The sequence below is a fragment of the Lygodium microphyllum genome, chromosome 16 (assembly GCF_053477565.2).
Source record: "Lygodium microphyllum isolate KBCC chromosome 16, Lygodium_microphyllum_v1.1.10, whole genome shotgun sequence".
Classification (NCBI taxonomy): domain Eukaryota; kingdom Viridiplantae; phylum Streptophyta; class Polypodiopsida; order Schizaeales; family Lygodiaceae; genus Lygodium; species Lygodium microphyllum.
This window is the reverse complement of record NC_141150.1, coordinates 7,138,324-7,160,874: the sequence shown is the minus strand read 5'-3', so window position 1 is coordinate 7,160,874 and position 22,551 is coordinate 7,138,324. Positions and strand designations below refer to the sequence as shown.

The following is a 22,551-nucleotide window of genomic DNA, read 5'->3' as shown; positions in this document are numbered from 1 at the left end:
TTACAAAAATATATCAAGCTTTTAGCTTTTGAGTTTTCTTTTACAAAAATAGGAATAAAGCTAATGGACGGTGCCCAAAGAGTCTGGCACGCCCAATACAATGTCCAAATAGAAATAACATAACCGTGTACATGGGCGCATACAAAATAATAATAAATAATCGATACCTCAATAGACATGACAAAATATAAGCGTGGCGCCTATCAAAATATAATCCATAGATCGAATACTCGCTAGACTCCAATGCTTTCCTCCGCCACTGCTGCTATCTCTACATATCAACTGAAGCATTCACAATCGTTAGTAAAATAATACAATTAAACCGACAAAAGTGAATACCTAGCAGTCTTCAGCTACATAAATAAATCAACTGGTTAGAAATAAATCCTAACCTTAATTTATTACGAGTGCGCACTCTAAACTCATAAACGTTTATTAATTTAATATGTATTTTGTGTAATCACCCGCTATGGAATCACCCACGTACACACTAAATTAATGAAACGCCCGAAAAGGACAGGCGTCCCCATCAACTTCTCGCACAAAGAATCCACTTTGTGTATGAGCCCCGGTCATCAAAGTTTATGGAATCCACCGTAAAACCTCACGGAATCCACCATGGCACGGAATCCACCGTGGAATATACCTCCTAGCATCATACCCCCGGGGTGGGATAGCAATTGACCTCAATTGCTATTAGCTCAATGTGGAGCTAACAGAGTGGGGAAAGCATTTAAATCTCTAACGTGCATCCATTGTGCTTCTTCTACAGGATGGTTCTTAAATTTAACTAGATATCGAGAATACCTTCGGCCAGTTCTAGTGGTCATAAAGTCAGTGTCTATGATAGCTTCTGGTTCAAGTATTTCAGTCTCTTCCTCTAATAAAGATGGGTTTTCATAAACAGGGTGTACAGGTAATTGGCCTCTAAATGGTCTCAATAAACTAATGTGAAATGTGTTGTGAATTTTCCAATGAGGTGGTAATTCTAACTTGAATGCATTGTCCTTAATTTTATGAATGATTCTAAATGGTCCATAAAATCTTGGAGCTAATTTGACAACTGGATGTCTATCTACACTTTGCAATCTACGTTTTTCTATTCTCAGCCAAACATAATCATCAACTTTGAAATTCATTGCTTGTCTTTTCTTGTTGGCTTGTTTGGTATATGATTGCTGGGCTTTAGCAATCATATCTTTAACCTCATCAAAAATAGTATTATGCATACTAGCAATATCATCAATACTTTAATTCTATTAGACAAAGATGCAACAGGTGTAGATAATCTATATCCATAAATCACTTCAAACGGTGCTTTCTTTGTAGATGTGTGCGGTGTATTGTTATATGCAAACTGTAATAAGTGCAAATGAGTGTCCCATATCTGTGGTTTAGAGATAGTATATGCACGTAAAAGATCTAGAATTGTGTTGTTAGTGGCTTCTGTTTGTCCATTAGTTTCTGGATGAAATGCAGATGAGAAATCAATCTTTGTGCCTAGGTTAGCAAATAGAGTAATCCAAAAGTTGTTACAAAATCTAGAATCACGATCTGAAATAATAACTTTTGGCAATCCATGGTTAGTAAAAACAGTTTTCAAAAATAATTGTGCTGCTTGTGATGTTGTTAAAGTTTTCTTACATGGAATGAAATATGCTTGTTTACTAAATCTATCTACAACTGTCCAAATCATATCATGGTTAGATTTAGTATTTCGTAAACCAGTAATGAAATCCATATAAATTTTTTCCCAAGGTTTAGATGGAATAGACAAAGGCATAAGTAATCCATACTGTTTACCATGATGTCTCTTAACTCTTTAACAAATCAAACATTCAGAAACAAAGTCAGATACATCAGCATCCATATGCGGCCAATAAAAATCTTCAGTTAACATACGTAATGTAGATATGATACCTCTATGACCTTGGTATGGGGGACAATGAATTTCATTTAAAACAAAAAATCGGAATGGTATTGTAACACACAATCTCTTTTCATAAAACATAAATATATCATTATATGACAATGAATCAATATGAATGAAATTATTTTCAACTAATGTATTCCAATCAGAATGAAAAGTAATATCCTGATGATATGTATCTTTCATAGCAATCAAAGAATCAAAAGATATGATAGAAATATTATGAATGGTAGGTCTTCTACTCAATGCATCAGCTACTACATTTTCTTTTCCAGGTTGGTATTGAATGATAGGATGAAAACTTGAATAAAGGTAGCCCATTTGATATGTCGGTCAGAGATTTGGGGTTGGCTAAGTAAATGTCTAATACTTTACTGATCGGTCTTTATCATAAATTCTGAACCCATTAAGTAGTGTTTCCACTGTCTTAATGCTTGTACAACTGCTAATAGTTCTTTGTCATATGTGGAATATTTCAGCTCAGAGGGTTTCAGCTTACAACTAGAATATGCTATAGGATGATTGTCTTGCATAAGTACGGCTCATATTCCTGATCCACTAGCATCGGTCACTACTAGAAAGAATGGTCTATTAAGGTCAGGCAACTGTAGAACAGGGGCATGGGTTAATGTATGTTTCAGTAAGTCAAAGGATTTCTGTTGATTTTCGGTTCATTGATAAACAATTCCTTTCTTCAGAAGTTTGGTTAATGGTAAAGCAAGTAATGAAAAATTACATATAAACTTCCTATAGAAACTAGCAAGACCAAGGAATGAGCGTAACTCATGCATGTTTTTGGGTACAGGCCAATTCAATATTGCATCAATTTTCTTAGGATCAACTTTAATTCCATCAGATAATACAATATGACATAAATACTCAATTTCCGTTTTAAAAAATTCACTCTTTTCAGGATTTACATACAGTTGATTTTCTTTCAATAATTGAAAAACCAATGACAAATGCTCATAATGTTCTTTCTCATTTTGACTAAACACCAAAATATCATCAAAGAAAACAATTACACAATACTGATATTTCAAAAAGATACGGTTCATCATTCTACTAAAGGTAGCAGGTGCATTAGTCAATCCAAATGGCATGACTAAAAATTCGTAATGACCAAACTGTATTCTAAATGTAGTCTTGAATATGTCAAACTTATCTAGCCTCACCTGATGATAACCAGACTTAAGGTCAATTTTACTAAATATAGCAGATCCTTGTAGTTTGTCCATAAGGTCATCAACTCCAGGAATAGGATATCTATTCTTTACAGTGATCTTATTTAAAGCTCGATAGTCAATGCACATTCGATAAGTATTATTCTTTTTCTTGACTAACAGTACAGATGCATCGAATGGAGAACTGCTAGATCTAATCAATCCTCTATTCAGTAATTCCTCAACTTAACTCTGGATTTCTTTTTTCTCTATCTGGTTATGCCTATAGGGTGCTTTGCAAGGTGGTTGTGTACCAGGGATCAAATCTATCTTATGATCTTCTGGACGTGAAGAAGGTAAACCTGGTGGTAGGTATTCTGCAAAACAGTCCTTAAAATATGCAAGAAATTCTTTATGCCTAGAGTGCATATGATTTTCTTTTACTTGCAATTCATTTACCCAAATGAGATAAGATTTACTACTCTTGCGTAATACACGTTTAGCTTGAGTATGCGAAAGCAGTGGAAAAACATTAGATGCATGCATACCATATAATATAATAGATTTTCCTTGAAAATTAATATTCATTGTGTGTGTAGAATAATCTATATCTGGGTTATGCTGGTGACGCCAAGGCATACCTAAAATAATGTCACTCGACTGTAATGGAACAACTAAGAAATTTCTTCTTTCAGTGTATGAACCAATTTGAATCTCTAAGTCTTGCACTTCCTGTGTACCATTATACCTAGTTCCTAAAAATGCAGCTTTTATGCGATAATGCGTAGGTACAGTCTGTAATTTCAATTCTTTTACCAATTTTGCTGAAATAAAATCATGAGTACTACCGTCATCATACAAAATAGTATTTTCCTTTCCATGCACCAAACATTTCATAGTCAATAATGAATGTGGAGTAGGCATACCTGGTAAAGTATCGGAAGTAGTAGTAGTGTCGTCCTCATCTTCAGTGAAATCAGGCATATCCTCATGTTCGTCTTCGTCCATGACTCCAAGGTAGTTGATATGAGCTGGTGGCTTCTTTGAATGACAATTTGCTGCTAGATGTCTAGGCTGGTGGCATTTATAGCATACTATTGGCTTGGCTTTGGTTACATTATTTGCAATGGCAGGAAGTTTAGGTACATTTGGATTTGGCTGTGGAATAGGCTTAGGGTTTTGATTGACATTGGATGGTAATGCAGGTGGTTTTGCCCAATTTTTGCAAAAAGATGATGAAGAGAAACTTACCTGGATTAAATCTTCTAAAGTTGGAATTAAATTGTTTAGATCCATAATTACCATTGGCTTGGAATTGCTGTGGTCGTCTGTCTCTACCGCATAGCTTATCTTCAGTGTCGTGAGCTAGTGAAATGGCGTCTTCAAGGGTAGCAGACTTGAACATGTTAACTTCAGCGTAGTAATGCCCAAGGAGTCCTGACATATACTTCCGCTTATGTATCGCCTCTGGTACGTCTTCAAGCATGCGTAGCTGGAGGAGTGCATTCTAAAAATGCTCTGTATACTGAGGAATAGGCTCACGATCCCGTTGCTGGAGTAGATCCCATTGCTTAATAGCCTTCTCATGAAATTGCGGTGAAAGGAAATTCTGCATAAACTTCTTCTTGAAATCTTCCCAAGTAGCAAGACATTCTATACTCTTGCATACTACAGTCCACCAAAGTGATGCTCTGTCTATCAAATAATTAGTAATACACTTGATTTTATCTTTTTCTACATAGGTTTTTCATGGAAATAGTCATCAAATTAACTAATGAATGCTAGAACAGTCTTTTCTTCTCGTATGCCATTGAAAGTATGAAATTTGAAACTTTGTTTACTTATCTTTGATTCCTTGCGAATGGTTTGAGCTTCAAGAGTGGTGTCGATGGTACGTCGAATCAGATCTTCAGCTTGAGGTTCTTCTTTGTCGGTAGATGCTCTTTGTAATTTTGCCAGTTGTGCTTGCAATGATTGCCTAGCCCTTCGTTCTTCTTCCAATTGCATCATGATTAAGTCTAGCTTTTGCTCCATCGTAGGCTCAGGTAGGTCACCTTCAGCCATAAGATCATCCATATGTGGTTCCGTCATCCTGTAAAACTCAAAAGACCTTTCTCACTCAAAATCAAGTTAACGGGATGAGCGTAGCTCAAGTTTGGGGATACAAGGCTTATGTGTTTTTGGGTATATCTTTCTCAATCTTCAAAAAATCTGCGATTTTTCCTTCTTCGTATGCTAAAAATGCTTCAACAAACCTGCGTATGTGTAGATTACCTTCCAACGAACAACTTTGCAATTCGGAGTTTCTGCACAGGAACAGCCCTTCTAGGAGTTTTGAGCACAAGTCAGTTCTGACTCCAGTTGACTAGTCTGACTTGCAGAGTTGCAGACTTATGTGACTTGCAGACTTGCAGAACTTAGCCGACTTAATGAACTTGTAGAACTTGATCACAGATTACTTGCAGAACTTGATTTCTTTAATGTGGGACCTGGAGTTGTTGACCAGAGATGACTTGACTTACTTGATTGATGAAGATTAAGCTTAAGCTTAATAAAAGAGAAAATGACGCAATTTCGTTGGGAGGGGGGCGTTTTTAAAACCGCCACGGAAAAATCGGGCATCCTTCGATACCTCGCGGTCCAATTGTTGAAGCTATTAAGCTTCTTTTAAAGCTTATGAAGCTTACTATTAAGCTTTTTTAAAGAAGGAGTTATGAAAATAATAAGGCTTATCTCTCTGTTTGACAACTTGATGAAGGAGATGAAGGAGTGGTCATCCGCCTGTACAGCCCGGTCCTTCGCGATCTGATGACAGAAACAGGGGTTCTTGATCGCCAGAAGTCTGCATGTATCGACGATTCGCAACGAGATTAACCGTAGAGCCCGATCGTTCCAGGAGCTCCGCCTTCACACAAGATGGGTAGCGATTGGAAGCTCTTGATCTCAGCTCCGCTCTGATACCACTGGTGCGCAGATCGGTCGCTGTATGCTCACGTAGTAAATCCTGGAAGGTCCCCAAGAACAATGAACTCTACTTTTTGCACAAGTTACAAGGTAAAAAGCATTAACGACAAGAGCAAGAGACCAATTGGGTTCAATCTCCCCCCATGCCTTGTGTGAGCGCTTTACAAAGCATGTATTTTATATATATTTCTTCTTCATGCTCAACAATAGCCCAATTTACAAAAACATATCAAGCTTTTAGCTTTTGAGTTTGCTTTTACAAAAATAGGAATAAAGCTAATGAACGGTGCCCAAAGAGTCTAGCACGCCCAATACAATGTCCAAATAGAAATAACATAACCGTGCGCATGGGCGCATACAAAATAATAATAAATCATCGATACCTCAATAGACATGACAAAATATAAGCGTGGCGCCTATCAAAATATAATCCATAGATCGAATACTCGCTAGACTCCAATGCTTTCCTTCGCCACTGCTGCTATCTCTACACATCAACTGAAGCATTCACAATTGTTAGTAAAATAATACAATTAAACCGACAAAAGTGAATACCTAGCAGTCTTCAGCTACATAAATAAATCAACTAGTTAGAGATAAATCCTAACCTTAATTTATTACGAGTGCGCACTCTAAACTCATAAACGTTTATTAATTTAATATGTATTTTACGGAATCACCTGCTATGGAATCACCCACGTACACACTAAATTAATGAAACGCCCGAAAAGGACAGGCGTCCCCATCAACTTCTCGCACAAAGAATCCACTTTGTGTATGAGCACCGGTCATCAAAGTTTACGAAATCCACCGTAAACCCTCACGGAATCCACCGTGGCACGGAATCCACCATGGAATATGCCTCCTGGCATCAGACTTATAGAACAGTGGTCGCACAGCATAAAACTAGGTCTTTTCCTAAGTGTGTGCAGAAAACTTCCGCCTCCAAAACAGGCCCCGAAATGGCCTCAAATCAAAAAAACAGAGCAACCAAGGGCTAAAGCCCTTATCCGCAGCATATACTGCCCTCTTGCTACACCACGAAGGGCGTCTCAATCTGAGACAATGCATTCTTGCACTTCCCGGCTGTGCTACCTATAGAGACTTGCTCCCAAAACAGAAAAATGAAAGCAACACTGGTCATCTTACCAAAACACCGCGAACTTGGCTTGCTTTCTTGAGCTCCTTACCACGAACAAGGCTATGATACCATGTCAAGATTGTGGGAGAGAAGGAAGGAGTCTCACTTGTAGCTTTCTTGCTTGCACAATGGGGGAATACACACAAAGGTGGAGGCTGAAAACAATTTTCCTCTTCTTAGTTTTTGTGTAAGCCAAAAGAATACTAGTACATAGAAATAGAAGAACCCTATATACGGGTCTCAAACCAAACTCAACTAACTGAGGTGGCATACTAACTAAGCCACGAACTAGAGTAGATGAGGTTAGTTGTCATCTAGCTATTATTCATGGGCGGTGTACCAACCGCATCTACAACTGACAAGTTGGTGACATAAATGCACAATGGTTACCCTGGCATATCACGAGTGGAGCTCGATATCTCAACAAGGGGTAGTGTGCTAAGTGGGGTTATGATGTGTACTAGTGTGGGGGTGTTGTACACGTGTATGTGCAATGTGCATTGTGCACTAATGTGTAGTACACTAGTGTGGATACTAAGTCTAGATACCAACTTTTTTTCTCATTCTCCCCCTTGCAAATAGGGTAGGGTAGGCATGATGCAAAAGAAAAAAAAAAGTAAAGGGGAACTTAACAAGTGTTCAAGAAAGAGGAACCCAACAAGTGTTCAAGTGCATACGGACGATGATGTGCAATGGGTGGTGTGTGCTAGTGCACATATGTACATTGTCCACAAAGAGGTGATCAAAGCTAACCTAAAATTAAATACACCTTAAGAACCAAGGAATATGAAACATTAATGATGGTTAACAAATTTGCAAGATGCAAGTTGGGAGCCAACCTTCCACGCATTAAATCTTCTCTATCCTTCCCCCCTTGTGAAGAGGGTGGAAGTAAGAGAAGCTAGTTTGTTAGGTGCCTCTCTCTTCCTTCTTCAATGCAGAAATGACCCACTAGACTGAATGTTGCCAACCAACAGATTTTAATGAGTTACACACAATTCAAAATATAATTCTATCTTCTCCGAACAATGGGTCCAGTTGCAACTCTTCTCGCTTCTCTTGTGGTGACTCCGCTGTCACCACTAGGTGGCTCTTTAGTTATGGTGGATGGATGGTAGTGGTACAGTGGAAGATCGAGTGTAGAGAGGCTGAGAGGTAAAGGGTATGGAAGAGAGTGGTGTTGCAGAAATGCGAGCCCCTCCCGATGGCAACCAATCAACATTGATGATCTTGAAAATAAGAAGACGATGAAGTGATGTTGTTGCAGGTGACAGTCGTTACAGATCAGGGCCTGAAGATGAAATTAGCCGCCCGCGACTTGATGCGTCACACAGAGATGTGATGATGCCCTAGGTGTAACTGCCAATCCCTGTTGGGCACGATGATGCTCCCCATTGACAAGTTGAAGTTGTTGATGACAATCTGCAAACGATGGAGATGTTGGGGACCATCATGATGATGATCATGAACACCCAACAAGCGCCCCCAGCGTGTACAGTAGCACGATTGATGGAGAGGATGCTAAAGATGCTAATGATGATGAAGATCCTACAAACGCTCCCAAATCGACGTGGATAGCAATAAACCGAGACCAAAGATGTTGATGCAGAAGGTGATGATAAGGGTGTGGCTGCTGATGCTAATGACGAAGATGATGATAGAGGCGTGGTTGTTGCAACAGGCAAAGTCGCACCAGACCTATGTGTTGACGATAGCAGCAAGGCGGCTAGCAGACAATGATGATGCTGATGAAGAAGATGATGGTGATGAAGAAGTCGTGGGTGCTGCAAATAATGACAAAGATGATGATATAGGCAGGGGAGAAGAGTTGCAACTCTAGCGGGGAGGAGAGTTCCAACTCGTTGCTGCAAAGGCAAGGAGGTGCAAATGAGAATGAAGCTGATGATGGAAACGAGGAGGAACTTCAAACTTCAGGAAGAATAAGAAAAGAAAAGCAACGACTAGCATGTTGCCTTTTTTCCTTTTTTAATAAATATAATTTAAAGGAGGATTAAGGCTAACCCCTATTCAGGTCAGTTACACACAGCAATGTGGCCGCCGTGTCCGCCAATGACATGTCACGTTTTAACAAGTCGTGCAATTCACGGATGCTAGACACTTTTGGGGGGATATCAAAGTGTCCGCCGATGACGTGTCACAATTTAACAAGTCGCGCAATTCACATATCGCGCCTGATAGCAATTGAAGCTCCACCTATGGGTGTGTTGTCACAGCCTTTATACCACTAGCCTATCCCTCCTTTTGTGTAAAATTTCTTGCAGTTTAGTGTGTAAACATAATAAAAGACGGATTACATGCTGCCCCAACCGTCCGGGGTAGTGTTTACCCGCCCTCACATGTAGAACTCTCTCTCTCTCTCTCTCTCTCTCTCTCTCTCTCTCTCTCTCTCTCTCTAATCCTCCGACTCCATGTGGGAGATGTACTTCTTCTTCCTTGCTTAATCTCAACTTTGTGTCCCTTGGCCCTTGCTACTCATGGTCACTCTAATGTCTTCCTTGTATAGTTTAACTCTTTCACTTCCCTTCTAAGAGGTGGATCACACAATGCAAAAGCCCCACTCCTACTTGTAAATCCCCACATATTTAATGCGAGTATTCTCTTGTTATTTACTACTATATCTCAAGGTCATATATTTTACCCTTCTTCATAATGTACCTAATAAGAGTGATGAAAGCATTACCTAAATTTGGATCTTACCACTTGTTATAACTCACATAATGGTGTAGTTTCAATATGCAACATAAGTAACATCCTAACTATTGCATATCTTTTGGATTTAGTACACTTGTACTATCTCCTATTCCGCAATGCAAAGTTGTATGTGAGTGACTTCGAGACTCTATATCGGTGGTCCTGCCAATGAAACCAAAATATGCTCTATGAGCTTGATGTGGGGACCATTGGAGACATTGCAATCAATTCAAGAGTTTCAACCTGCAAACTCATGTTTATTTCTCAAACTAGCTTACTCACATACTAGATCTAAAACTAAAGACGACGAGAGAATGCACTTACCTACACTTACCATATTGTAGTCATATCAACAAGCCACGTCTTTGATTCACACGCGTGCTCCTTCACCCTTGATATTGCTTCCATTGTTGCCATGAAGGAGAGGATATACAAGCAATGAGCTCAAGGAGATGAAGAGAAGAAGGCAGGTTCATGATCCATGTCCCTCACCCTCTCACAATCTCAACTCACACGCTCTTGTTCTCGTTTGCACTCACAAAGAGATGGGATGGATAAGAAGAAGAAAGGATGCAAGGATTTTCTCATAACGATGTCCCTCACTCCACGCACACTCTCTCACTCCCTCTTCTTTAGTCTCACTCACAAGGGAATAGAGCAACAAGAAAGCAAGAAGGCAAAGTTTGCACACACATGAATAGCTTCTTTCATTAGTTTTCATCTCTTTTATACATAAATTCTAGGGTTAAGGTTTCTCCATCCCTTTGGGCATACAACCCCTTTTTTTGACCTTATGACCGGACATACCTTCTAATTCATATACCTAGATCATAGTTTCGATCTAACAGTTGGCTAAGTACAAGTTATAACCTTACAGTGCCACTTGATTAATATAATTTGCATGAGAGAAGCCCAGCTCTTAATGAAATGTCTAATGAATTTTAGGACTACATTTTCTTTCCAAAAATTATGGGTCTTTTTCTCCTTACAATTAACAATTCCATTACCTCCATATTTGAAACTTAGCCAAGAGGACAACCCCAAGTTAGATTAGCAAAAGGATGAAATGGCCAAGGTTTCTTAAGCATCTACAGTTGGCAACTTGATATATGCTATGGTTGCTATATGTCCTAATATTCCCTAAGTAATTGAAGTTATTAGCAAATATATGGAAAACCCTAGCAAGAAGCATTGGGATGCAATAAAGACTAACTGGAGATACTTGAATGGCACTAGATCTATGTGTATATGCTTCGGGAGAAATGATGCATCTATTCTTGGATATGTAGATTTTGATTTTGCAAGAAGCGTAGACTCTAGGAGGTCTACTGTAGGTTTTGTCTTCACTTACACAGGTGGTGCAATCTCTTGGTTCTCTTGATTGTAGCCATGTATGGCTTTATCTACCATAGGCAAAGTATGTTGTGACCATTGAGACCTACAAGAAAGCTATATAGCCTACTCATCTAGTGAGAGACTTGGGCATTGCAAGAGAGATATACCTACATTGCAATATGATAGGGTGTCATTCAATGCCATGCTTTGCACACTAGAGAGTGCTAATGGGTATAGGATAATATCATCACTTTCTTCTTATACTTCTATAAAATGGAACTATCTTCACTTTCTTTTTATACTTCCATAAAGGCACATTGGTCTTTTAAGTGAAGATTGTTGGGATAAAGACCGATGGCCTATAGCCAAGTAAGCACCCCTTATATACATACATACCATATAGCCATATATAAGTGAAGGTACCATTTATTTTGTACCCACAACTCTTGTATTCTTCTCTCTCAACTCTCATGTCTCATAGCTTCTACCTCGCATTCCATAATTGTGTTCCTCTCAAAAAGACATTGCTTCTATAAGCCCCCTACTTTGCTAGAAAAAGAAAGAGAGAACATCAACTTCAATTTTTAACCTTTTGGCATTGAGAATCAACATAGTAAATTGTAGTGTAAATGTGGGAAAATTATAGTGTAAATGTAAATTGTAGTGCTCACAAAAAGGAGATTACAAGTAAATTGTAGAGTAAATGTAAGAAAATTCTAGAGTAAATCATATGAGCTATGAGTGGGATCATCTAGACATTGTCATCTTCTAGGTTTTTCAAACTCATTGAAAGTTTTGGTGCCAAGGGATGGTTCAAAAGCTAATGGGAAACAAATAAGCATAGCAACCTTTCAATTTGGCCACACCACTCGTATAGAGAGGTGGTTTTATATCATAGCAAGAGCCATGTTTTAAGGGTTGTTCACATGGTTCTCTCTTTTCTTGCATTTTTGCCTCTTACCAAGTGATGGATGTATCATTAGGTAGTGTTTTTCATCCTTGACATAAGAACACCTCTATATCCGAGGGGAAAAATGTACACATTTGTGAGCAAATGCATGGAATCTCTCGCACCCAAGCTATGCATGACAATATATGTAAAGTTAATCATGTAGATTGATCTCTAGATATTCAAGGTTACGCATTGAAACTATAGACCAATGATGTGTGTGTCTATGTCAATAATGAAACCATATTTCTATGACAAGATGTATCCACCCATCAATCTCTAAAATATATGGAAGATATATCAACAATGAAAATGTCAACCAAATTAACTATGACAACCATGTTATATTTATTCGGACAAACAACTATGAAGCTACTTCAAAGAATCAAAGGCAAACCAATATAATAATGTGAGCTATGGTAATGTTTCTTGTACTCCTCACACGTGCCTACATAGAAATATACATCCCCTCTTCAAAAGAGTTGGAACTCACTTATATCAAATGTGCTTCTCAATATGTATATTGAAACAAACTCATGCTTGTACTCGGCTTATCTAACTCATGTGAACAATGTAAACATCAATGTCCAAGACCAAAAACAAGATAAAATAGATATATCAAGGTCATTAAAAGTTCCTTGTGATGTGGAAAACTTCAACTCATGATCCACATTTAAACCAATCCATACATTTGACTATGATGGTGGGAGCTATAGTGCACCTTCAATGAGATTATGGTTTGATCCAAATATGGATTAAGAAGTTTTGTTAAGTGGATTTGACATCAAATTGAATGCTACCAATGTGTTTGTATATCATCTATACACATCCATACATCCATTTGTATGTGTGCATGCATGTGTCTATATAATGTACGCATGCACACACATTGGCATGCATGCTTGCAAATATGCAAATGTGCTAACACATACCAGCATGTGTGTCCATGCGTGCATGCATGCAAATGTGCAAACATCCCATGCGCGCACGCGCATGACAAAATAGTGTGTGAAGTTAACTAACGGACCAAGTGTAGAGATGGATCTACAACAAGGCCATCATTTGTAAAAAGTCATTAAATTACTGTCATAATCAAATATGCATTGATTTCAAATAATGAATGAAGAAAGGATTGCAGATGACCTAATAAATACTATCATGAGATAATCACTTGGATGCAGATCAACAGAGCATGAAGAGCAAAGATTCTCTCCCTGGTTCAACCAATTGTAGAAGCTCTTCATCTTAGGTGTGCAGTCTACTCCCAACATAATTGTGATACAGCCCAGAACAAATGGACAATGATGGCTGATCCTTGTTGCAATACAGCCCAGATCAACTCAACCAAGTACTTGCAACAAATTTATGGATCTTAGGAGCATCTTAGCCCTGCCTCATTTAGCAAGATTATTATCATAATAGGGTGCCCATGTCAAGTTCTTGATAAGAAAACTCTGCCAGCCTTTCTTAAGATCTTGTATTTCTTTCCACTTGTGATTCTTCACCTCTCAGTGAGCACATTACTGTACTTACACAATGGATGATTTAAACCCTCCAACTATTGTCCACATATCGGCTTAGAGCAACACATTTTACACCGACTTTCTTTTAAATCTGGTCCTTAAATAGTCAGTTAAATATTAGAAGACATTCCCCCCCACCTATGCCAAAACTTTCACTCATGCTCCTGTTTAGGAGAAATCTCTAAAATTAAAGCCGCATTTACAAGCCATTTGATATTGCAATCATTTCCAGACATCATCATTTTCCAGCTGAACTTCAGATGGCTCAACCACTTCAGCAGCCCCAATGGTATCAGAAGATTCATCCCGTAATTCTGAGAAGTCGGCCTCCACCTCAGAATTCGAATTTCCTAGAGCCATGCCCAGGACTTCAAAGACTTTTCCACCATATTCAGCAGGATTTTCCGGCTGCAGACAGATGATCAGATGAAATCAGACACTATTCAAATCTTAGCAACAACAACAGCAGCAATGTATTTTCCAGCTGCAGACAAATGATCAGATGAAATCAGGCACTATTCAAATCTTGGCAACAACAAAGCAGCAAAGGACTTACAAAAAAGCCACTAGATAATAAGGCAGTCTCATGTAGTATCTCTACAACTTGCTGAGCTTTAGAGTTTCTAGGGGTATCCTTGCATATAGCCTGCAACATCCAATCAATATCAAACAAGCAGCTCAAATAGCCACTGAAATTAAGGAACAATATAAGCAGCAGATGTATTCTTCCCACTCACATTAAGATCTCTTATGATGGGATGATTTGGATTGATTTCCAAAACCCTTCTCCCTCTCATGAATTCCATCGTTGAATCATCACCTAGAGTTTGTGCTTTCATTATCCTGTATCAGAAAGACAGATGAGCCATAACAAAAATATCACTATCAAAACTAAATCCCTTCAATTAAAGTAAAACCTATGCAGATGGGGTAAACTTGTTTCTACCTTTCCATATTCGCTGACCACCCAAACTTCCCAGACACAAGCACACAAGGTATTGAGCTTATACGCTTTGAAACTTGCACTTTAGCCACTTTGTCCCCAAGTATTTGCTTCATCCAGTCACAGAGAAGTTGGTATTCCTTCTCCCTCTCTCTCTCTTCTACTTCATCTCCACCTATTAATTCCCAATCATTCACACTAGTTACAACCCATGACCTTTTGGTCAATCAAGGTCAACCAAATGTAAAATTGCAGAGTTCTGCTCCAGAAACTATGAAAAGATAGTAATAATATAAGCACCCAAAGCCTGCATCTTATGTACCTAAGTCCAAATCTTCTTTGCTGATGTCAACAAATTTCTTGCCTTCATACTCTTGAAGATTTGTAATTGCAACTTCATCAATTGGCTCAATTAGGAAAAGAACCTGCAGAGTCTCCAGAAAAGCGTTAAGTGCAAATACTGCACAGTGGAAACAGGTTTCAACTTTATGTTAAGAGCCCACATACCTCATAATCTCTCTTAACTAGCTCTTCCAGAAAAGGTGCACTTTTAGCACTCTTTATACTATCAGCTGCAAAATAATATATGGCATTTTGATCCCCTTTCATGTTATCAGCATAGGTCTTCAAACTGACTAAATCACTCTCATGCTTGGAGGTATAAAATCGTAGGAGAGGAGTCAGTCGCTTGTGATTTGCCGAGTCCTCTATGCACCCAAGCTTGATACTCCGTCCAAAGTTGGTCCAAAACGTTTTGTATGCCTTCATACAAAAAAATTGCTAATTAGGAGCATGACTGGCAGAAGCAACAATATAAGCACTTTTAAATGAGGATATTACCTCTTTGTCCTCCCTGTCAGCAATTTCTTGGCACATATCAAATATTTTCCTGACTAGTCGCTTCTTCATAATTCTGACCTGTAGTGAGAATATAGGAGTTCTAAGCACAACTCTCAAAACAGCAAAAATTGAAACCTTAGCAGATTAAAAAACTTACAATGCGGCTCTCTTGCAGGATTTCTCTTGAGACATTCAAGGGGAGGTCGTTTGAATCAACAACACCTTTAACAAAACCTAGGTAGCGAGGGAGCTGCAGTTAACCCACCAATAAGTTAAACCAAGCAGGTACAACAAAACTCCAGCCTGATTAGTCATAACTAGGCAAAAGCTTACCAACTCTCCATCAAAGTCAGCAGAAATAAAAACGCGCTTAACATATAAGCGTATATTCTTTGCATTGTTGGTATACAGCTCTTCAGCATTAAACGGTGCCATCCCCGGAATATACAATAGGCTCTTGAACTCCACTTCACCCTGAAACAAGCAAGGCAGAAACAGGGTTAACTTTTCTGGCACTATGAATAACTCTCTTTAAAATGCAATCTTTCTTCACAACATCGTCACAGGCCCATGCAGCATTCAAACAAGCGGATGTGAGCTGGGCAGCCCTGGGCATAAGGTTAACTGCTTAAATCACACAAATACGTTGGAAGCTTGCAAAATATCAATTGTTTGGCAAATTACTCTCATAATAAAAATCCAAGAAGAATGGCGGCATAATCCCAAAGCCTCTCATAGTACCTCTGTGGTGAAGTGCGTATAAGCCAAGGGCTCTAGATACTCATTAAAAGTGCTCTTGTAGAAAGTGTCATATTCTGCCTTGGTAACATCTTTAGGACTGCGCATCTGAAATATCTCAAGCACATAGTTAGATCAAGATAGATAGACTTAATCAGCACTCAAACATATATTATTTTGACTCTTTTAAAGGAACACTAGCTAGATGTACCCAAATTGGCTTTGTCTCATTTATCAACTCCCATTCATAATACTTCTCTGTTTTGGTCTTCTTTGTCTCCTGAACAGAGAACACAACACGAAAACACAGATTCATTCACAACTATGGGTATGACTTACAGAACAATTAAGACCAGTAATACACAAAAGTTGACCTTGGATTCACCCCCTTCCTCTGTCTTTTCCTCTTCAGTAACAGCATCGGTGTCCTGATGATTTGCCAAAATCACGTCATCAGTGGAAATGGCAACCAGAATGGAAAATTAGGGACTAACAGCATATGAAGCTTTGATAGATCATTAACCTTAGCTAGAGTTTATTGTCAAATGTTCTTTCATATTTGTGCTTTACCAATTTCTATTCGACGGGATTGAAAGAACTGTAGTGTAGCATTGATCTTAACAGTGCTTTCACTGTAGTTCATGGAATAACAATGTGCTCTTGAACAAAGAGTGCATCAAAACTATGTTTAACAATGGCAACATCTAATGCTGAAACAGTGAAACACATATCCCACCAAAGAATAAACATTGTTGTAGCACACTCAACAATGATATGGGCTGATCCAGACTGGTTTCAACCAGTCTAATCCTAGCACAATCAACAGAGAGTGACTTAGGTGTTACCTCCACTGTACGAGTCTTTTGAACCCACATATAAATGGGGAAAGAGATAAACTGAGAGTAGCTCTTCACAAGATTCTGAATGCGAATTGGATCAGAGTACTCGAATGCTTCATCAGGCTGCCCAGGTTAGAATGTGAATCATGTAAGTGTTTTTATTTCATTCCACTGGCACTTTAACAAATAAATATATAAGTTTATGATATACCTTGAGGTATAAAACTATCGAAGTTCCTCGTTGCAAAAGCTTTTCAGGATTCGTTTCTTCTCTTATCACATAGGCACTACTATCAGCTTCTCCCTCCCAAATAAACTGTCTATCAGACTTCGGGCTCTTAGTTGAAACCACCACCTACAATCGAATACATGGAATACATAGAATAAGAAGAAGCCTCAGTCCAATACATAGAATACGTAGAATAAAAGCAGAAGCATCATTTTGCAGCTTACAATGGGCAAATAGTGTTAGATTCCATAGCCCACCCTGATAGAATTTTGCAGCAGATACAAGAAGTACACAGCATTCAGCAAAAAGCCAGTGGCAAAACAAAAGCAAAGAGCAGGACAGCTTTCTGAATACCAAAATCCAAAAACAGAGTTCCACACCCCACTTGGATCGCATTCTACCAAAATACAGCAGGTGAATAGGGGACTCCAGCAAAGAAACAGTAGCGTAAAAGTACCATGCAGAAATGACTGGTCTTACATATTTCTTAAACTCAGATGGCTCACTAGCTCCAACACAAAAAGGATCTGAAAAGCTCATGAGAAATGAAACAAAGCCAAGCTCTAAAAGAGGCAATCACACGATCTGCAATAACTGGAAGGTTCAGTCAATTGCACATACAGCTGGCATTCACTTGCTTTTCCAACCAAGCAATGTTAGTAGCGGTTGCCTCTGATTGTTCAGTTGCTTTTTATTTCTAGCTTAAGTAATAATCACGTATGGTACCAAAAATACAAATTTCAAGGTAAACATTATTAAGGAGAGTCAGGAAAAGAGAGAATGTTCAGGCCCTACAAATAGTTCTAGTAAAGATGAAATGAAGGCCAAAGCCTTTGCAGCACAAGTAGAAACTCCAAAGTCTGCTTACTAGAGATCTAACTCCTCAAAAGTAAATTAAAAAGATAGTATCAAGGAATCAAACTCACCCTCTCAGCCACAAGGAATGCTGAATAAAACCCAACCCCAAACTGACCGATCAAATTATTGTCACCGGGTGTGTCCTTGTTATCCTATCATAAGGGTAAATCACATTGTAAGATGTCAGATGTTTGCCCACCATATTGAACAGAGGTTACTTATTGTTACACATGCTCACTTTGAGTGCCTGCACAAACTTGGCAGTACCACTTTGCGCAATAGTCCCAAGACTATCCATCAACTCTTGTCTAGTCATGCCAATACCAGTGTCCCTGCAATAACAGCCATGAAAGAACACGTCATTCAAGAGCAGAGACTGCTTTTTGACCTTCCAAGATAAAACAAGGCACAATGCAAAGGGAATCTCTGCACATTCACATGTTAAACTGGGGCATTGATGGTTATATCAGGTGTACTGAAGAAGAAAAGTTATCAAAACTCCTTGACATCATAAATTAGTGCATACACATATAAGCTCCTCTTACTTTCTCCCCCAAATAAATCCTCTCCTTTAAAAATAGCAAATTGAAGGAAACTTCCATGTATTTAAAAGAAAACTTACGTTATAGTTATTGTACCAGACTCTGGATCTGCTTTGATCCTTATCTCTAAATTTGGAAAGTCACCCAGCAACTTCGGATCAGTTACACTCAGAAATCTCAGTTTGTCCAATGCATCACTTGCATTACTGCATGATGTAAATGGTTGAATATGTCAATGTGACATTTGGCAAACATTTAGATAGCTACAAGCACACAACTAAAGCCAGACACAATAACAAAGAACCACTACTACCTGACTAACTCTCGAAGAAAGACCTCTTTGTGACTGTATAAGCTGTGAACAATTAAATCCAAAAGGCGGCTCACCTGTTCATATCACAATATACTAATGAGACTGATTTACTTTTTGAAAATATTCCTGTAATGTAGTAGATTAGCCTACCTCTGCTTGATATTCAATCTTCTCTGCAGGAGTCTCCACTTCTTCCTTCTCAGCAACTACAGCTTCACAAATGACCGGCTTGTAGGCATGTGAACGGCACTTTGAGGAGCACCATGTTTCTCCAGACCAAGCGCGTGGAAAAGAACCAAACAAGGATGCCTTGGAAATTGATTGCCGCTGTTTGAGAGGAGTGCAGGCTGATACAGAGGCCTTTACAGCAGTGGTCTGAAATATCCAACAATAGAACATGAGTGCAATCCCATCAAGTGAAGACACCAAGCAACTACTGCCCTGCAATAGGAAAAGAATATTGGCATCCTAGCAATGTGGCATGTTATCTGCTAGTCAAGCCAGCTATACTGCATGACCAAAAGCATGCTGGACATGACTATAACACATACTAGCAAAGCAACATGAGGTTCTAAATGAACAAAGAAGAGGGAAGATGTACAAAATCTTCTGGGACACCTTAGCGTTAGAGCAGGGAAGCCAAGGGTCAAATAGCCATTAAACAAAAAAAACATGGCCTTGCCCATACAGCTAACTGATGTCGCAGCATCCATAGTGTGTGGTCAAGTGAAAGGACACCAGAAGATGATTTGCCATCTGAACAGTAGAGATGACAGGGTACAGCAGAACCTGACTAAGCCAAACAAAAGTGGATGTGTCAAACATAGTCATATGAAGTTAGGTGGACAGTGACAGTGTAGGAGGACAGCAATGGCCAGCAAGCTGCAGGTGGTGGCAGGCCAAACAGCTGCAGCCTCCACATGGCAGACTAGTTGAGGACACAAGTCAGTAACACAGTTGGACCAGTCTGCAAACCATTGTCTTCCACTATTTAGGGGTGTTCCTTTAGAGCTTGGGCATTCGCACTTTTTCTGTGCTCTTGTCCAGCTTCAGTCTGTCTCGTCCCTTCCATCCCTCATCTCAACCCTTCCATCTCTCTTCTCACCCTGCAGGCTCCTACAACATATACACCCCCCCCCCCTTCATGAGCAGGTTTCTTTTAGGCCTATTCTCTCTCTTGCTCCATGTTTGTGCACTCCTTAGAATTTTTGCACTTTCGAGTGTTCTTGAAGGGAGTGAGTAAGGGTGTTGCATTTGATATCAGAGCAAAGTACAGACTACTGTTTAAAATGCTTCTACTACCACAGTATCTAAAGAAAAAACAAATCTGCATTTTGATAGCATGCCTCTCCTGGCAAGTGGTGGTTCTAACATTCAACCTTATTTTCATAACTTTGGATGGATTGTGCATTGTCAGTAAATTTAAGCACCCTCATAGCCCATGAGATTTGAAGGACAGCAGACATGCAAACGGTCGGGCTTCAAACATTCACATGATGGATAAAGTGCAGACACGGCTAAGAAACTGGTCAATCCAAGTTCAATGGCAAGTGTGACAGCAATATGATTTACACTTGGATCCAAAAGGTGAACGACAAACTTTCAATCAGCTCATTGGTAGGAACCCTATCCCAGGGTACTCAGATGACTTAGCCATCCAGTAACATTAGATCTCTCAGCTACAAGCTCCAGCAAAGGATGAAGTAGGAATCCTTCAGTTAGTAGAAGAGTGGGGTGGATGTTTTGCTTCACCCAATTAACTCCTACTATCTATTTTGACTCTAACGAGAATGTAGTGAACAAGAGTCTGAATAATATGTCGGGTTCAATGTGGATGGTGCAAAAGCCGAGCAGCTTGAAGTGTTATATGGTGCTGGCATCCACCTTTATGAAACAAGTATGCCAACAATTGGGCACATGCCAGTGGGGGAGCGAGGTGCATGTTGTGGTACAAAAGTGAGATTACTTTCATATGGGTAAGAGGAGGTTCAATCTCAATGGGCCTATTCTTGTATGTCTTTCAGCTCTAGGGAATGAATATAGGCTAGACAATGCCAGCGTAACATTTTAACACAGGGTCAAGGAATTGTAGAAAATCATAGAAATAAAATAACCAATGATATGCCCAGATAAACCACTGGATATAGAGAGCGGATAGGAAACAAAAGAAGATACGATAGCTTCGAGAGAATCGATTCTTTTGTATCGAACAGTATAATCTCAGACTATGCTGTAAAAGTTTTTTGGCTTGCAAAGGGAAGAGGCAGACCCTCCTGACACCTCTCTGTGTTTAATTCATACACGGTCTCATATGTTGAGGTAGCTATGAATCGAAGACGAGCAGTTTCTAAAGAAATATTCACAGTATAACGTCGTGATATATGAGATGATTACAGCCATTGGCGGTAATAATTGTAATGAAAGAAACGCCTCAAATGACAACAATAGATGTACCTGGGCATAGCGTTTGCAGGATTGTGGTGTGCTCTGTTCCTGTGAGAGTTGATTCTGAGAGGCTGAGGCAGCAGAGAGCTGGACATGTCCAGCAAGAGCAGCGGCATTCGCCATCCTTCCTTCACGCCGGTCGAGCTCGGAGAATACAGATTAGGGAGAAGACTTCTCTCTCTTTCTTTTGAGCCACAGGCTCATTGGCTTACCCTCTTTCTATATACCCTTCTTTACTAGAATTTGCCAGCCCTTTGAAGAATTTTTATCCTTTAGGCTTGTAATCGTTAGATAGTAAAGAGAGTTCGTATTTTCCATTGTTGCATAAAGCTAGGAAAATATGAGTGTTTAACCTGATTAGAGAAAATATGAGTGATTAACCTGATTAGATTCCTTTTAAAATGTTAGCTTGTATTGTAAGGAAGTGTATTGCTGCATAAATTGACCATACTAAGAACTCTCTAGAAAGGCTTCTTTAGGTAAGAGGTTAATGAGGACTTGAGCTTAAGCTATTAGTTGCTAATTCTAAGAGATTGGATGGACTTCTATTCTTTCAAAAGCTCCTGGTTGATAATTCTAAAAGATTGGATAGGGATTGTTGCTTGGGCTTCTATTCTTTCAAAAGCTACAACACTCACTTTGACAACAATTTCTCACCTTGTCTTCTCAAGACTGCACTTTAACTAACCATGTCTCCTCCTCTCCGAGCATAGAAAGCGAGAACACAAGACTAGCTTCGAGGTGAAGTGAATTCATGTATCTTACCTTCTCACATTGTAGTCCGAAAGCTTGAAGACTCAAAGATAGTTCCACAACCCGGAATGATGGCACAAGCAGCATGATGCGTTGTCATTGTTCCTCTACATCCACCACTAAGTACTCCCATGATGAGAAAAGAAGATGGAGAAAAAGAAGAAAAGTAAGAAGAAGACACAGAGCTTCTTTGACCTAATCCTTTGCCCAAGTGCACCTCTCTCTCTCTCTCTCTCTCTCTCTCTCTCTCTCTCTCTCTCTCTCTCTCTCTCTCTCTCTCTCTCTCTCTCTCTCTCTCTCTCTCTCTCTCTCTCTCTCTCTCTCTCAACCTCAA

General features: G+C 39.2%; 1 protein-coding gene across 1 annotated transcript; it reads right to left on the bottom strand.

Moving 5' to 3' along the window:
- Window positions 1-13,631: 13,631 nt before the first annotated feature.
- On the bottom strand, window positions 13,632-21,704 carry CR88 (Chaperone protein htpG family protein). Its single transcript, XM_087695467.1, has 20 exons — window positions 21,474-21,704; window positions 19,170-19,394; window positions 19,020-19,093; window positions 18,787-18,912; window positions 18,403-18,496; window positions 18,233-18,316; window positions 17,289-17,432; window positions 17,084-17,200; window positions 16,613-16,666; window positions 16,450-16,518; window positions 16,242-16,346; window positions 15,834-15,974; window positions 15,658-15,750; window positions 15,501-15,578; window positions 15,168-15,422; window positions 14,983-15,085; window positions 14,664-14,835; window positions 14,455-14,560; window positions 14,274-14,363; window positions 13,632-14,125 (listed from the first exon to the last, which is right to left on the bottom strand). The coding sequence occupies exons 1-20, from the start codon at window positions 21,585-21,587 to the stop codon at window positions 13,940-13,942; spliced, it is 2,430 nt and encodes an 809-aa protein (XP_087551593.1). The 5' UTR covers window positions 21,588-21,704; the 3' UTR covers window positions 13,632-13,939.
- Between the last annotated feature and the right edge of the window lie 847 nt (window positions 21,705-22,551).